Source organism: Anser brachyrhynchus (assembly GCF_964034855.1).
Source record: "Anser brachyrhynchus genome assembly, chromosome: Z".
In the NCBI taxonomy this organism is placed as follows: domain Eukaryota; kingdom Metazoa; phylum Chordata; class Aves; order Anseriformes; family Anatidae; genus Anser; species Anser brachyrhynchus.
In genome coordinates this window covers 24,732,808-24,750,143 of record NC_137697.1, presented here as the reverse complement: position 1 = coordinate 24,750,143, position 17,336 = coordinate 24,732,808, and the positions used below count along the sequence as shown (strand labels likewise).

Below are 17,336 nucleotides of genomic sequence, written 5' to 3'. Positions count from 1 at the left end.
GGGATGTGCTAAATGGGGCCACATCAGGTAGGCAGATGATCACTACTTGGGTCCCTCAAGGCTCCATTTTAGGGCCAGTCCTCTTCAATGTTTTTATAAAGGATTTGGATATAGGACTAGAAGGTGTTTTGAGTAAATTTGCTGACGACACCAAACTTGGAGGAATTGTAGACTCAGCTGAGGGTGGGAAGACCTTGCAGAGAGATCTGGACAGATTGGAGAGCTGGGCGATCACCAACCACATGAAGTTTAACAAAAGCAAGTGCCGGGTCCTGCACCTGGTACGGGGCAACCCTGGCTATACGTACAGACTGGGCGACGAGATGCTGGAGAGCAGCCCCGCAGAGAGGGATTTGGGGGTTGTGGTCTACAGTAAGTTGAATATGAGCCAGCAGTGTGCCCTGGCAGCCAGGAGGGCCAGCCGTATCCTGGGGTGCATCAAGCACGGCATTGCTAGTCGGTCAAGGGAAGTGATTGTCCTGCTCTACTCTGCACTGGTGTGGCCTCACCTCAGGTACTGTGTGCAGTTCTGGGCACCACAGTACAGAAAGAATGTAAAACTGTTGAAGAGTGTCCAGAGGAGGGCAACGAAGATGGTGAAGGGCCTAGAGGGGAAGACATCTGAGGAGTGGCTGAGGTCACTTGGCCTGTTCAGCCTGGAGAAGAGGAGGCTGAGGGGAGACATCATCGCAGTCTACAACTTCCTCGTGAGGGGGAGTGGAGGGGCAGGAGCTGACCTATTCTCCGTAACCACCAGTGATAGGACCCACAGGAATGGTGTTAAGCTGAGGCAGGGGAAGTTCAGGCTGGATATCAGGAAGAGGTTCTTCACCGAGAGGGTGGTTGCACACTGGAACAGGCTCCCCAGGGAAGTAGTCACTGCACCAAGCCTGTCTAAATTTAAGAAGCGATTGGACTGTGCACTTAGTCACATGGTCTAAAATTTTGGGTAGACTTGTGTGGTGCCAGGAGTTGGACTTGATGATCCTTATGGGTCCCTTCCAACTCGGGATATTCTATGATTCTACGATTCTATAACCTAACAACAGGGCTCAAAGGCCTAGACTCTGAGAGGGGATTCCTGTGGGTATATTCTTTAAAAATTATCTCCAAAGAGATCAGTTAATCTCTTACAAGGGATTAATTCTTGCCAAAACTACAGCTGGCTCGATTTTGAATATAACTGTGGTGGTTTACCCTGTTGGGAAGATGAACCTCATCGTAGCCATCTTTCTCTCCCTCTCTTCTAAGGAAAAGTGGGAGAAAACATTATGGAAGTGTCTCAAGGGTCGAGTTAAGGACAGCGGGATTGCTCACCAATTATCGTCCTATGTCAAAAAGACTCAGAATAGGTAGATTAATATAATTTATTGCCTATTAGTAGTGTACTAGAACAGTGAAAAACTAAAAGCATACTAAAAACATCTTCCATCCCACCCACCCTCTTCTATATCCGCCCCTCAAGCAGCACAGAAGAATAGGAAATGGCGGTTGTGCTCGGTCCATAATGCTTTGTCTCCACCACTCCTCCATGGTCACCCTCTTCCCCTGCTCCAGGATGGGGCCCCTCCCAAGGGATGCCATTGTTCCCAAAGTGATCATATATGGGCTTCCCACACACAGCAGCTCTTCAACAACTGCTCCAATATGGGTCTGTACCATAGGGTCCATCCCCCAGGAGCAGACTGCTCCAGCATGGGTCCCCACAGGCGGCAGCTCCCGACAGATCCCCTGCTCCTGCATGGGGGTCTTCTCCACAGTCTGCAGACCCAGCCTGGAGTATAATCCTGCAGGGGCTCTCCATGGGCCGCACACTCCTCCAGGCCACATCCACCTGCTCCACCAGAGGGTCCTCCATGGGCTGTATCGTGGAGATCTGCTCTGCCGTGGGACCCATTGGCTGTATGGGGACAGCCTGCTCCACCATGGGCCTCTCCACAGGCTGTGTGGGAACTTCTGCTACAGTGCCTGGCAAACCTCTTCCCCATCATTCTTCACTGACCTGGGTTGCTTCTCACTCCTCTCTCTCCCAGCTGCTGGTGCACAGCAGAATTTTCCCTTTCTTAAATATGCTCTCACAGAGGTGCAACCGACATCACTCATTGGCTTGGCTCTGGCCAGCAGCAGGTCCCTTTTGAACTGGTTCTTATCTCACATGGGGCAGCTTCTGGAGTCTTCTCACAGAAGCCACCCCTGCAGCTCTTCTGCTACCAAATCCTTGCCACATAAAGCCAAGACAGTTATTTAAATCATAATCTCACCCAGTTTTGTTTTTCTCACCATAGCTAAAGGAACTCAATATTCTACCCTGAGTAAAGGAGGCTACAACAAGAGCAAAGAAGAGAAATTGCTGATATAGAGCGTGTTAGGAACACAAGTCAGAGTGCATCAAAACAGGGTGAGTACATAAACGGGTGATGTTAAAAGGGCAACATAAGCAAAGGAAAGACAGGGCACTTATAGAGTCCTTTCTATATTTCTACTATATAAATATTGCATATATAGTTGTAGCTGTCTAACCTTGGATAGCAGCCAACGTGCACCCAACCACTCTCTCTCTGTCCTCAGCAAGATGACAAAAAAAATGGGAAATCCCATGGGTCAAGATAAGGAGAAGGAGTTCAGTTAGCAATCACCATCACAGGCAAATCAGACTCAACATGGTTAAAGTTAATTTATTTCATTGCAAAGTAAAAATGTACACTTTCCCAGTCCTTCCCCCCTCTCCCCCAACTTCTCCCCTCATCCCTTCATCCCAAACTCAATTACACTCCTTCATCCATGACTCTTCGATCTCCCTCCACCCCTGTCTCACAGGCCTGGGAGTTTGCAGTCACCCTATCACAGATCCACTTGGATGCTCCTTCCTCCTCAGACTTCTCCCCTGCTCTACTGCAGGCTCCCTTAAAGCTGCTGCTTCCCTTTGGACACATTCACCTGCAAAGTCATGGTCCCCTCCAGGGTTTGTGCTGCAGAAGAATCTGTTCTATGGTACCTACAGCACCTCCTCTTGACCTTCTTGCTCGTCCTCTAGCTTTTCCTACTACTACTCTTACATCTCACCTTTTGCAGGGCAGTTTCTCATAGCACCTCAGCATCTAAACGCAATATAATTGTATAGAACCATATGTATTCTTACATATAAACACTTGCTCAGCTTAAGGAAATGGACAGCCAATCAGTTAGACACCTGAGATGGGATTTCCTGCCCTGGCCCATCCCAGCTGCAGGCAGCCGATGCGCAGTATAGTCCTGCCCTTCACCCACGGCCTTTTCCCCACCCCAGCAGGTGGTCTGCCCAGCGCTGCCATCTGGTGGCTTGGTAGAGCCACAGGCTGGAGGCACAGCTCTGCAGAGCAGCAGCAGTGGCAGCAGTTGCACCTGTTGCGGTGCTCGGCATTTCACCAGCCAAGTGGTGTCAGCAGGTGCTCTGCTGCACATCAAGTGTAGTCCAATGGAACTGAAATTGTAAATTCAAGGAGAAGGAGAGGGTCTAGCCATCAGTTTTTTGGAGTGCAATATGGATTGTTCCTGTTCTTGGCAGAGAAGATGAGAGAACAAGTGACCTGCATATAGTGGCTGTGTTTCTGTGGTTTAAACTCTTGTGGGGCTGCTACAGATACACATATACAGTGTACAGTTACACATATAATACTGAAGATTCAGGGCCAAACTTGTGTGAGCTTCCACAGCTTCGAAGAGTGTATAGCGACCTAACAACAGGGCTTAAAGACCCAGAATCTGCAAGGCGTATTCCAGTGGCACATTCTCTAAAAAAAAATCTCCAAAGCTGCCAGAGCAGCAGGCTATGGAGAAGAGAATGCTTTGCCCATGTCCAGTGTGTCCACCTATGCAGAATATACATAGTCAGAATGGGATGTCAGGAAAAGCAACCTTGGACTGAACAGCATCTTTACTTTGTGGTTGGGTGTCTTGGTGATGAGTGGATAGCAACACAGCACCATCAACCCTGAATCCGATCAATATAAATAAATAATCTGCTACTTAGTGTGTGTTTAAAAGTGTACCACCAACCCAAATCCTCCATATTTAAAGGGTTTTCTTGTAGTCTCACTGCCATATTATTGTGAGAGCAATGTTTTTATTTTATTGTAAGAAGAGATTAATTCTTGCCAACGCTACTGCTGGATCAATAGCGAAGGTAACCTAAATCACAAACTCACAGAGTTTTGTTTTTCCTGCCATAGCTAATGGAACTCAATATTCTACAGTGAGGAGAGGATGGAAGGCTACAACAAGAACGAAGGAGAGAATTTATTTATTTAGAATATGTTAGGAACATGATTCACAGTACATCATATTAGGGTGGCTACATAATGGTGTAATGGTAAATAGGTAACCAAAAAAAAAAGCAAAGGAAAGAGAAGACATAGGTCATACGCTAATTATGGGAAACTGGTGTTTGTTTTTTTTTTGTTGTTGTTGTTTTGTTTTGTTTTTTTTCCTTTCATAAGCAAAGCCATACAAATGTTTCATACTATTTCAGCACAGGTAAAAGATTGACTTATTCAATCTGTACATTCCTTATTATGGTTAAACATAATAATATTTAGATTAACATTATCGCATATGTTACAATGTTTAATTTAAATATGCTATTATGTCTCATTGACTTGTTGGTTTAAGGTGCAATTTATCAAATTCTACAGTAAATATGTTCTTCTTAATTGTTGCTCTTTGGCACGCTTCTGGTTTATTTAAATAAAAAAGTGTAGGCCTGACTCAAGTATAGTACACTGCCACGAACAGCAGAATCTGCAGGGTTTTTTGTTAACATACGCAATTTTAGGTTTCCTATAATCTTACTTACAAACAACTGTATATGAATTTCAGTTTACAAGTAAAATGGCTAATGAATGGCAAAATCCAAGGGAAAAAAATTGTTACAGCAATTCCTCCCTGGGGAGAGTGATTTTGCACCATGAAAACCTTGTATAAAATGTTTTAGACAATGGAGATTTCTTATTAGGAAATTCTTGTTGCTTCTTATCCTACAGCAAGCCAACAGAATCCAGGACTTTTCGGGTCCAGAAAGGCTTCATGAGATACAATGTAGCTGTAATATATGTTGGCACTCTAGTGGTGTCACAGCTACAAACTTTCATGCTTACACAGCCAGTCTGTGTAAAGAGCTTAGTGAGGGTGGCTTCTGTCTATAAAGAGGTATGCCTCCTACTCTTCATACAATACCTGTTTTTGTTCAAAGGAGGAAAGTTTTAGAGTTTGCATTATGTGTTGCTTTATAGCCTGTTTTCATCTTCCTGACCTCTGGCTACTTATGGGCTGATTAATATTTGGTTAGAGTCAAAGGTGGACAACAGTAAACTAACATTTCTCCTTCTGATGTCAACGGACCAGGACGCCACTGAAGTGGACCAAAACTGGTGAAGTTTCACTTTATCAAAACTCTTCAAATGCCAGAAGCCAAAATCCACAGCAATGTGTTTCACACCGGAAGGCTCATGTCAGCAGCTGGCATTCACAGGGAACACAAGGGGAAGTCTAGCTATGTAAACAATGACAGCTCTTCCATGCCCAACTATTTCACAATTAAAGAAAAATGAAACCCCATTCAAACTAGAATACTTACTACAAGGCCTTGTTCTGTTCCTTTCTGACTCAGTTTGCCCTTGAGGTGATCTCTCAGCTGCAGAAAGGAGTATTTTGGCACATGATTAAGTTACAGTAGGTTTCTGGTACAGTGCAATGTGTTTAGAAGGCAAAGATTTTAAAAGAGATTTTGTGGAGGTGTTTTGTAATGCAGGTGAGATGTGGAATGCTGTGCTACTCCTGAGAAAAACACGTTTGGCTGTTCCAGCTATTGATCCCCATATATGAGCATGCTGATTCCAAAGAGGCAATTCATAGCCTCACCAAGTGTGTATATTCTTAAAAAAAAAAAAAATTACAACTGTCTTTTTCTTCAACATATCAGAAAGGACCAAAAGTGGTGAGTTCAAATTGTTGACAGAGGTGATCGAAAGGGGGCAGAACCAGTGAAGAGAATCAGTCTGTGCAGTAAATCAAATATATGTGAAATGCAATTCATTTTCAGTTACCCTTTAAACTTTTTAAGATTGCATATGGCCATGTCCTTTAGTGCTCCTGTTTCACCTGAAAGCTACTTACTGGCTTTAGAACTGAGATGTCTGCGTGAAGGATATGGTGTCAGACTTATCCACAGCAAAGCCTCCATTGACATATGATTTCTTGGTCTCTGTTTCATCATTATCAAGTGTTGTTGTTTCCAAGGCAAAAGGGTTGACTATGTTGACTTCAGAATTGACATCCATCTGCTCCAGCTCCTTTTTAGAGAGCTTCTCCACTATTCCTGTACCAAAGGCATCTCCCAAGACATTAACCATTGTTCTGAATCGATCCCTATGGAACAAAAATGTCAGAGAAATCATTCAATATGTTACCCAGAAAATCCTTTTAGTAAACAAAAGCGACGTTAGCAAATAGTGAGCTCATGTTTTTTTCCCAGTGTGGATTCTAGGCCATTCTGGCCTTACAGGAAAAAGCGTGGGAGGACAAGGGATCAAAGGGGAGAATTTTCCCCACGTGAATTTGAACAAACCTGGTTTGACTTCCCAAATGAATGCCTTTGTACAGAATGAGTGAAGCTATAAGTCACATAACTGGTCTGTTAACAGCAGTAATCAAACTGCTGTGCAGAGACTTTAAGAAGTCTTATGGGGAACACTTCTCAGGCCCTGGAGTATGCTACACAGCTGGCTCTCTTTGCGATGAGACCACTCTTGGAGGAATGGAAGGAGAGACTGTGGGGCACAGCAGAAGTGTTTGCCTTTTGCCTTTTTGACATTTATTTCCTCAACTAGAGAAGTGCCTAGCCCAGTATTTTGGCCTAAACTCTTGTTAAAGAATTGATGTACAAAGTTGTGTTGTCACATTAAGAAACATGATGCTTCTGTGCTGCCAATCTTTCTCCCAAGAGAAATGTGACCTGAAGGCCTTAAAAATATGCCACTGCTTGGCAGAAAAGCAGGAATACTATGCAAAACATGAAAACTGGCATGGGAGACTTCAAAAACAATAATGAAGTGAATCAGTTCCCAAACATACTCTTCTACAACAGCTGCTGAACTCTAGCATGAAAAGGTGGCTATGGATTCTCCATGTGGGAGGGAAATAATCGGTAGGAAGAGGGAAGGATGTAGTAAATGTCCAGTAGGATCAGTAGGATGAGTGAGTTGCACTGAAAACTCATTTTTCTTAATAATCATATTCTACTTCTTTATTAAAAACATGGAAAATCTCCTCAAGCCTACATAAAAAAAAAACTTGATGAGTTCAGAATTAACTAGAAGATTGTTAATAAGCCCCTACTAGCAGGTTGCAAAATAATACATTTTAGGCAGTAAGTACGAAAGGCAAAAATGTTAATAATCTACGTGTCATCGTGATGTGCATTCCATCTGCTGAAGTGCAAAAGGCACTGCTAATGATCCCTTGTTCATGAAATTAATTTTCTTTACATCGCAAGACACCTTCATCTGAAACATATGTCAATTAGAATCAAAGACAGTTCTCTGTTTCATGGTGGAACAGGTACCTTCTATGTATTATTATTGTGCCTAAGAATCACCTAAATTGTGGACTGAAGAAAAGATAGAAAGGCCCTGCAGAAGGAACTGGACAGGTTGGGTCTATGGGATGAGGCCAATGAGATGCGGTTCAACATGGCTAGGTGCCGGCTCCAGCACTTTGGTCACAACAACCCCATGCAGTGCTACAGGCTTGGGGCAGAGTGGCTCAAAAGCTGTGCAGAGAAAAAGGATCTGAGGGTGCTGGTTGATGCTCGCCTGAACATGAGCCAGCAGTGTGCCTAGGTGGCCAAGAAGACCAACGGCATCCTGGCTTGTATCAGGAATAGTGCAGCCAGCAGGACCAGGGAGGTGATTGTCCCCCTGTACTCAGCTCTGGTGAGGCCACACCTTGAGTACTATGTTCAGTTTTGGGCCCCTCAAGAAGGACATCAAGGCCCTGAAACATGTCTAGAGAAGGGCTAAAAAGCTGGTGAAGGGTCTGGAACACAAGTCCCATGAGGAATGGCTGAGATAACTGGTTTTTTTGTTTGTTTTATTTTGTTTTGTTTTGTTTTTAAGTCTGGAGAAGAGGAGGCTCAGGGGAGACCTTCTTGCTCTCTACAGCTACCTGAAAGGAAGGTGTGGGGAGCTGGAGGTCGGCCTCTTCTCACAGATAAGTAGAGATAGGATTAGAGGGAATGGCCTCAAGTTGCACCAGGGGAGGTTGAGGTTGGAAATTAGGAGAAATTTCTTGTCAGATAGAGTAGTTAGGCACTGGAACAGGTTGCCCAGGGAAATGGTGGAGCCACCATCCCTGGGGGTGTTTAAGGAAAGGTTGGGTGTGGTACTTGGAGACATGCTTTAGTGGGTGATATTGGTGGTAGGGGAATAGTTGGACCAGATGATCTTGGAGGTCTTTTCCAACCTTAATGATTTTATGATTCTATGATAGGGTCCGTTAAATTATGATTACCATAGTTAAGTATGGAATGACTGTTCTCTTTCTGTCTCATTCTCATGAAGGAGTTAGAGGACATCAAGTAAAAGGATTATGAGATGGGTTTAAAAAAAAAAAGTTTTTTGTCCAACACGTTGTTAGGTTGTGGAATTCTTTTTCACAGGACATCTGGATACTAGAAGTTGATATGGGTTCCAAAAGAAACGAGGCAAATTCACATCAGAAGAAATCTGTTGAGCACTGCTAAAACAAAAAACACTTCTAACATGGGAACTTTTTGAGTTGCCACTTCCTGAAGGCTAGGAAAACACTTTGGGAAAAGTAACTATATACATTTGTTTTGTTCTTACATTCTTCTTTAGATACCTGCTCTGAGACAGTGATTTGTACAGATCTTCACCATCCTTAACAAAACTAAATGAGCACTGGTAAAAGAGCTGGAGAAAACAAAATGATTGTGGAGCACAGTAAACAAACCTATTAGACACTGTTGCAGACAGTTGATGGGGGAAATGTACAGTGTTTGGTGCTGGTTCTTTTTGGAGGAATGATGTTTATACTGAAATGTAATTGATTCTTGGATCCATTTAATAGGCTTGGTTTTCTGGAGATCAGTTTCTCTACAGCTTGAAAAAATGAGTTATATAATCAAATAAATTAAGTGTATCTGTGAAATACATAGGTTGCTGCCAAGAAATCCTTCAAGAAAATCATTGAAAAAGGTGGGCTAGGAAAAGGAATGAACTTACTTTGAGGGTAAATATACGCCTAAGAAAATGAAATGCAGAGTCTATGAAATGATTAGTATCTGTGGATTGGTACCAACAAAATATCACTCATGATGAGTTAATGCCGGTGATCAAGACCTCAGTCTAAGCATGATAGCTTGGACACTTTAGGAGGCAGAAAAAAGCTGTATTATAAACTAAAGTTATACTCCTTAACTTGGGAATCTTGCTATTCTTTCCCAGCGAATCATGGGACAAAACTGAACACCTATTCCTTCTTGAACTCCAGAATACATGATGTCATTCTTTGGGGTTGTTGCAGAAGTTGCTTAGAAATGTCTTATTTGAACAGAAGACTTGTGGTTAAATGCTTCTCTCCAGAAAGAGATGCTTAATGGGACTGAGAGGTTTTTATGTGCTCTGAGGTGAAGCGGTTGGGATCAGAGATAAGCAGTGCTTTCTGAGTTTGCACGTGTGCTTGCTGGTCATGGGGCTGTATCCTTAAGAAACTGTCTCAGTGAAAAGCAGCCCAAGCAAACTGATGTTGGCAGAATGTACCCTTGTAGAGCCTGTCATGTGTGTGCATATAGAATCAAGGTCCAACTTTGCTTAGTTTATGTGCTCCACTCCATCTTCACCAGTGTATAGCATTTATTTGCTTTGTTAGAATCAGCTGAGATGATTCTGCTTGTGGCTGCATTTGATTTTTGTGAATGGTGTATCTATTTAGTAAAATATGGTAGCAGTTGAGAAACTGCAGAGGTGCTCCTTAGTACTGTGAAACATGCTTTTCCTGAGTGTTACACTAATGATTTAACAATGTTGTGCCCACTGGCTGAACAGCATCTCTGGATGTGAGGTTATTAACTTCCATCCCACACTGTAGGACTTCTCACAGAATTATAGCCATGGCTACATCCAATTCTATATTGAACAAGGCTGGCTACAAAAAGAATCTTTGTCCAATTCCTGCAGCATTCCTACATGATTTTGTTCTTCTTTCACAGGCCCACGTTACTAAAAAGCTTATGTAAGAATTAAAAGTAATAATAAATAAATAAATATCAAGTGCCTTAAACTTACAGAAGCCAGTCAACTGCAATGATCAGAGTAACATCTTCGGCTGGCAGGCCAACAGCGCTCAGTACAATCACCATGGTGACAAGTCCAGCTTGGGGGACACCAGCAGCTCCAATGCTGGCTGCTGTAGCTGTGACACTAAATCCCAAATAAAGACAGAAAAATGCATTTAGGATAAGTGCTGCTCACAAAAGCTCTATTTTCTGGCACAAATAGGCATATTTCACTGCAAGGAAGAAATCCAAACGTTCCAGTTTTCCTGTTGAGTAGTATCTACTCAGCATGTGCGGAAAAGTCAATTGGACAAGTTTGAATCAGTGCCATTACAGTTCCTAACACTTGGAGCAGAGTCCATTGCTCCTTGAGCAAGCGAACAGCTGTTAGGATTACAATGCAGAATAAATAGATAAATGCATGTCCAACGTACAACTTAAATCATAGGAAGATGCTGAGTTGGGTTTGCAAGTGCTTACTGTGAGATAATGATGGCAATTTCCCAATATACCTTAGCCCAGCCCACCTTCTCACCTGATTGCATAGGCTCTGGAACAAGAAATGAGAATTATTCTGTTTTCTCCTGTGCTGTGAATGATAGCTTTAACTTTCCCATGAGGTATTCGAAGTAAAATCATTCATTAAGAAAAACACCAATTAAATGTGTGTCTTGGCTTTAGTCTTACCTAATGGTAACTATTTGGCCAATATCCAGTTCCAAGTCATTCAGTTGTGCAATAAATACAGCTGCTACTGCTTCATAGAGAGCTGTGCCATCCATGTTGATGGTAGCTCCAACTGGAAGTACAAACCTGGTAATTCTTTTATCAATGAAGTTCTTTTCTTCTGCACAGCGGAAGGTGACAGGCAAAGTGGCTGAACTGGCACACAGATAAACACAGAAAGTAAGCACAGGTAATATGCCATTTCCTTTATCTTTCCTTTTCCTTACAGCCTGATTTGCAGACAGGAAGGCTGCAGTATGAAAGTGAAGAGTTGGGTTTTAAAGCAAAACTATCTTTGCTCTTTCTTCAAATTATAGGAAGAAATAACAAAGTCTTGGTTATCCTCAAAAATACACATTAAAATCTTCATAATGTATGTAACACTGAAACAGCCTAAATTCTAGCAAGGCCGTTAAGTAATTAACTGAATGGCAAAAAAATATTTCCTGAATTTGTATTAGGAAGACCAGACTCTACTTTGGTAAAAGGACAGCACAGCTTCACTACAATCTATACTGCCCTTTTGGGTACTGCAGAAATAATGACAAAAGTAATATTTCAACCTCCAGGGTATTTACAATTGTCCAGGTGAAATCAGATATGTAACAAAGTGACAATAAAATCAGAGCACAAACAATGCCATTACTACTAAGAACATTACAGAAAATAAATGTTTCTTTTGTTTACCTGGAAGAAATCATGAGGGCTGTCAGAAGTGCCTGAGCCATCCCCATGGCAAAACGAAAAGGATTTTTCCTTACTATTATTAAGTAGATCAGTGGCAGAATTACAGTGGAATGGATTGCAAGCCTGCAAAAGAAAATGGAATAGTTAAATTGATGGACAGATTTCATTGCCTTGTTTCAATGATAAGATGGTCATAAATACATCTAATTCTGTCCTCAAATACAATTGTGAAACTCTCAGAGACTTTAGTTACACCTATCTTTAATATTTAGAGAGCAATATCCTATTTAAAAATCCACATTTATTTTGTGGAAAATTGTGTAAGCCGAGGTCTACAATTCAGACGTCTACAATTCAAACGTGGTTATTTTACATTGATTCTATATATTAAACTGAGATATTTCAAATGCAATATATGTAACCTTACATATATCTTTCATGTTGTAAGGTGCTGAAATACTGTGTTTTGAAACTATCACTTTTTAAAATTTAGTGTGTAGACATGCAATGATGAAATTGTCCTCCTGACTTTACACATTGCTCAGGTGTATTTGCTTGGATATTTGGGTGTGTTTCAGGGACATAGTCATCCGTCGAACATTGTGCATTAATCCTGAATGCATATGCTGTAGAGTTTTGCGGACATTAAGATTATAGGCAAACAGCCTGCTATGAGTATACTTGAAATGAAATATATGTGAATAGTCTGTGAAGTATTTCCTGTGTTCCAAGGTCACAAGCCATCATGGCAACATCAGCTTTTTTTGAAAAGAAATTAAAACAGCATGGAAACACAAAACCCAGAACTGTTGCATATATGACCGTGGTATTTTTATTCTGTCCTCACAAGATATTCTTGCAAATGTTACTGTGCTGTAACAGTGCTTTATAATTTAGAGTAGTTGATAAAGATGACAATAAATCATGGTGCCATTTGTTCCGCCAAAAACAGGCAATTAAGAGCCAGAGCCATAGTACGGAAATTTACAAAACCACTGAAAAGGCCCTGACATCTAGCTACTTGTTTCCTTGGAAAAATGATCTTGTTAAAGACAATGGGCATTAAGTTTTCACTCTTTATGTGAAAAATGATTTATTTATCGGAATGTAAAAGAAAGCACACAACATGTATCAATAAAAATCTGTAAAGAACTCTAGAAAGAAACATAATAATTTATAAAATGGTGCTTGAGAACAAACTGAATTATGCAGAACATGTAGAAAAAATACATAAACTTAGATATTGTTGGGTGTCTTAACAAAAATGTTGATGCGAGTAAACTTTTCAAGTAATGTCTACATCTACAAACATAATGACTTCCAAATAAAGTTATTTTGAAAATTTTAGATCTGCACTTTGCAGCATAAACATGGCATTATCCAAAATTACATTTGTGCATATCTATTTTGTTACTACTGATTTTCATGAGACAAATTAGAAGCAATATTTATTTGCATGTATTAAACACAACACATAACAAGCAGCAATTTTTATTTCTCAAAATAGCATTCTTTAAGCATTCAGAAATGTAACTGTCTTGCTGCTTTCAGAAGAGACAAAGGCAAAGACAAGGCCAGACTGCTTGCTGCAGCTTCCTTTCTCCCTTAGGCTGAGAGTTCTCTGGCAATCATATTATGCCTCCTATTTTGATTTTTCTCCTCTGTGACTGCTAACATATCCTAATCCTGACACTGCTGCTCTAAAAAGGGATGGGATGAAGACATTTTCTGGGCAACCAGAGCAGAGGCATTAGGGGAAGATTATTGCCTTGTGTTGACCTAAATAGAGGCTGAGATATGTCGCAGACAATGGTGGGAAAGAGTTGGTAGGGTTGAGGATGTGAAAGGTCATGAATAAGAAAGTTGGGAAGAAAGTGAGGTATATAATGAGTTGGAGAGGGAAGAAAAGGGAAAGGAAGAGGAGGATAAGACATACAAGCTCTCGTGATCTTGCACACTTTTCTTGCTAGTGAAAACAAGAAGTATGTTTGAGACAACCTGTAACTCTTAGGACCAACCTTAAAGGAAGGATGATAGAGAAATGGCTACAAAAGATGTACATGAACAGAAAACACCACAAACACAAGGCAAATAACGATGAAAGCTAAAAATATGGTGGGAACAGAATCCAAAACAAAGAAAAAGCACAACTCCTCCAGTTTGAAGAGCAATGGGAAAAAGGGCATTCCTGAAGGCCAGAAAATATAGAATCATAGAATGGCTTGGATTGGAGGGACCTTAAAGATTGTATAATTCCAACACCCCTGCCATGGCTGGGGACACTTCACACTAAAATAGGTTGCTTGAAGCTCCATCCAACCTGGCCCTAACACTTCCAGGGATGGGGCATTCAAAACTTCTCTGGGCAACCTGTTCCAGTGCCCCACCACCCTCATAGTAAAGGATGTCCTCCTTATATCTAATCTAAACCTAACCTCTTTTAGTTTAAAGCCGATACTCCTTGTCCTCTCACTACACTCCCTGACAAAGAGTCCCCCTCCAGCTTTCCAGTAGGCCCCCTTTAGGTATGGGAAGGCTGCTATAAGGTTTCCCTGGAGCCTTCTCTTCTCCAGGCTGAACAACCCCAACTCCTTCAGCCAGTCTTCATAGAAAAGGTGCTCCAGCCTCTTGACCATGTTTGTGGCTCCATCCTCTCAACTCCTTCTAATACATCCATGTCCTCCCTGTGCTGGGAGCCCCAAAGCTGAATACAGTATTCCACCTGGGTTCTCAGGAGGACAGAGAAAAGGGGCAGAATCACCTCCCTCAACCTGCTGGCCACGCTGCTTTTGATGCAGCCCAGCATATGGTTGGCTTTCTGGGCTGCAAGCGCACACTGATGGCTCACGTCAAGCTTCTTGTCAACCAGCACCCCCAGATCATTCTCATCAGAGCTGTTCTTAATCCATTCTCCCCCCAGCCTGTATTTGTATTTGGGATTGCCCTGACCCAGACGCGGAACCTTCCACTTGGCCTTGTTGAACCTCATGAGGTCCACACAGGCCTACCTCTTAGGCTTGTCCAGGTCCCTCTGGATGGCATCTCTTCCCTCCAGTGTGTTGACTGCACAACACAGCTTGGTGTCATTGGCAAACTTGCTGTGGGTGCACTCGATCCCGCTGTCCATGTCACTGACAAAGATGTTAAATAGTGCCAGTCCCAGTACTGACCCCTGAGGAACACCACTCATCACTGATCTCCACCTGGACATTGAGCCATTGACCACAACTTTTTGTGTGCAATCATCCAGCCAATGCCCTACCCACCAAGTGGTCCATCTGTCAAATCCATGTCTCTCCAATTTAGAGAGAAGGATATCATGGGGGACAGTGTCAAATGCTTTGCGCAAGTCCAAGTAGATGATGTCAGTTGCCCTTCCCCTATCCACCAATACTGAAACCCCATCACAGAAGGCCACCAGCTTTGTCAGGCACGATCTGCCCTTAGTTAAGCCATGCTGGCTGTAACCAATCACATCCTTATTTTCCATGTGTCTTAGCATAGTTTCCAGGAGGATCTGCTCCATGATCTTGTTGGGCACAGAGGTGAGACTGACTGGCCTGTAGTTTTGCAGGTCCTCCTTTTATCCCTTTTTGAAAATGGGACTGCCACGACTTCTCATATATGATGGGGAGAGGCTTAGCAGCTGCATCTGCCAGTTCCTTCTGGACCTGTGGATGTATCTCATCAGGTCCCATGGACTTGTACACCTTACGGTTCCTTAGATTGTCTTAAACCAGATCTTCTCCAACACTGGTGGTTCATCATTCTTCCTGTCTCTGCCTTTGCCTTCTGGGGCCCACACCTTGTCCCTGGAGCTCTTGTCAGTGAAGACTGAGGCAAAATATTCATTAAGTAGCTTAGCCTTCTCCATATCCTGGGTGACCAGGTCTCCTGTTTCCTCCTGGAGAAGGCCCACAATTTCCCTCATCTTCCTTTTATCACCACTTCATCTATAGAACCCTTTCTTATTGCCCTTGATGTCCCTAGCTAAATTTAATTCTAAAAGAGCTTTGGCTTTCCTAACCTGATCCCTGGCTGCTCAGTGTCTCTGTATCCCTCCCAGGCTATCTGTACTTGCTTCCACCCTCTGTAGGCCTTCTTTTTGAGCTTGGTCAGGAGCTCCTTGTTCACCCATGCAGGTCTCCTGGCATTTTTGCCCAACTTCCTCTTTGTTGGGATGCATTGCTCCTGAGTTTGAAGGAGGTGGTACTTGAATATTAACCAGCTTTCTTGAGTTCCTCTTCCCTCCAGGGCTTTGTCCCATGGTACTCTACCAAGCAGATCCCTGAGCAGGGCAAATTCTGCTCTCCCAAAGTCCAGGACAGAGCGTTTGCTGTGCTCCCTCCTCACTGCCCTCTGAATGCAAAACTGCACCATTTCACGATCACTGCAGCCAAGTCTGCCCTTGAGTTTCACATTCCCCACCAGCCCCTCCCTGTTGATGAGAATGGGATCCAGCACTGCACCTCTCCTCTTTGGCTCTTCTATCATTTGGAGAAGGAAGTTGTCATCAATGTATTCCAGGGATCTCTTGGTTTGCCTCTGCCCTGCTGTGTTGTCGCTCCAACAGATATTGATGTTGTTAAAGTTCCCCATGAGAACCAGGGCTTGTGAATGTGAGGCTACTTCTACCTGTTTATAATGGGCCTCATCTGCTTGGTCTTCCTGATCAGGTGGCTTGTAGCAGACCCCCACTAGGATGTCCCCTGCCCCTGCTGTCCCTTTAATCCTAACCCATAAACTCTCTGTCAGCTCTTCTCCCATCCCCAGGCAGAGCTCTATGCACTCCAGCTGTTCATTGACAGAGAGGGCAACACCCCCTCCTCACCTCCCTTGCCTATAACCTTCCATCCTAACACTCCAGTCCTGCGAGCCATCCCACCATGTCTCTGTAATGTCAATGAGATCATAGCACTGCAGGCATGCAAACATCCCTAACTTCTCTTGTTTATTTCCCATGCTACGTGCGTTAGCATAGATATTTGAGTTGGGCCCCTGATGAAACTAACTTACTGGCTGGAGTGGCTGGAATTACTTTGTGCTGCTCTTCAGGTGCTTTCCTGCTGACCCATGATCCTTCTCCAGGCTCTGGACATCTATTGCTGACACTGGCATCAAACTGGGAGGAGCAGGATGGACTGAGGTTTCCCTCCCCTGAAAACTTTAGTTTAAAGACCTCTTCACCAGCTTGGTAAGCCTATGACCAAAGATGCTCTTCCCCTTCTCTGAGAGGTGGACCCCATCAGCCCCCAGCAGACCAGGTTTCTCAAAGCAAGTCCCACGGTCTAGGTAGCCAAACCCTTGTCTATGCCACCAGTCCTATAGCCATCTGTTGATTTGCCAGAATCGATTGGCCCTTTCACTCCCCTTGCCTTTGACCAGCAGGACTGATGATAAAAACTACCTGCATTCCTGTGTCTTTTACTGCTGCTCCCAGGGCTCTGTAATACCTCTTGACACTCCTCAGACTGCTCCTGGCTGCATCATTGGTGCCCATGTGAAACAGCAGCAGTGGATAATAGTCCTTATGACGTATGAGGCTTGGCAGATAGGACAGGCACCTTTTCCCTGCAGCCTACAGCCTTGTGTG

The 17,336-nt window shown here is 43.1% G+C and overlaps 1 protein-coding gene across 4 annotated transcripts in view; it reads right to left on the bottom strand.

Annotated features, from left to right (window-relative positions):
* Positions 1-4,263: 4,263 nt before the first annotated feature.
* Positions 4,264-17,336, bottom strand: part of SLC1A1 (solute carrier family 1 member 1) — a 61,733-nt gene continuing 48,660 nt past the window's right edge. For 3 of the 4 annotated variants that reach the window (XM_080574452.1, XM_080574453.1, XM_080574451.1), the window contains 4 exons: positions 11,744-11,866; positions 11,018-11,212; positions 10,341-10,475; positions 4,264-6,402 (listed from right to left, as the gene is read on the bottom strand). In XM_080574452.1, coding sequence (XP_080430578.1) covers positions 6,156-6,402; positions 10,341-10,475; positions 11,018-11,212; positions 11,744-11,866 — 700 coding nt within the window. In that variant the 3' untranslated portion in view covers positions 4,264-6,155. The remainder of the gene's footprint in view (positions 6,403-10,340; positions 10,476-11,017; positions 11,213-11,743; positions 11,867-17,336) is intronic. The other variant, XM_080574454.1, reaches the window with a different exon arrangement.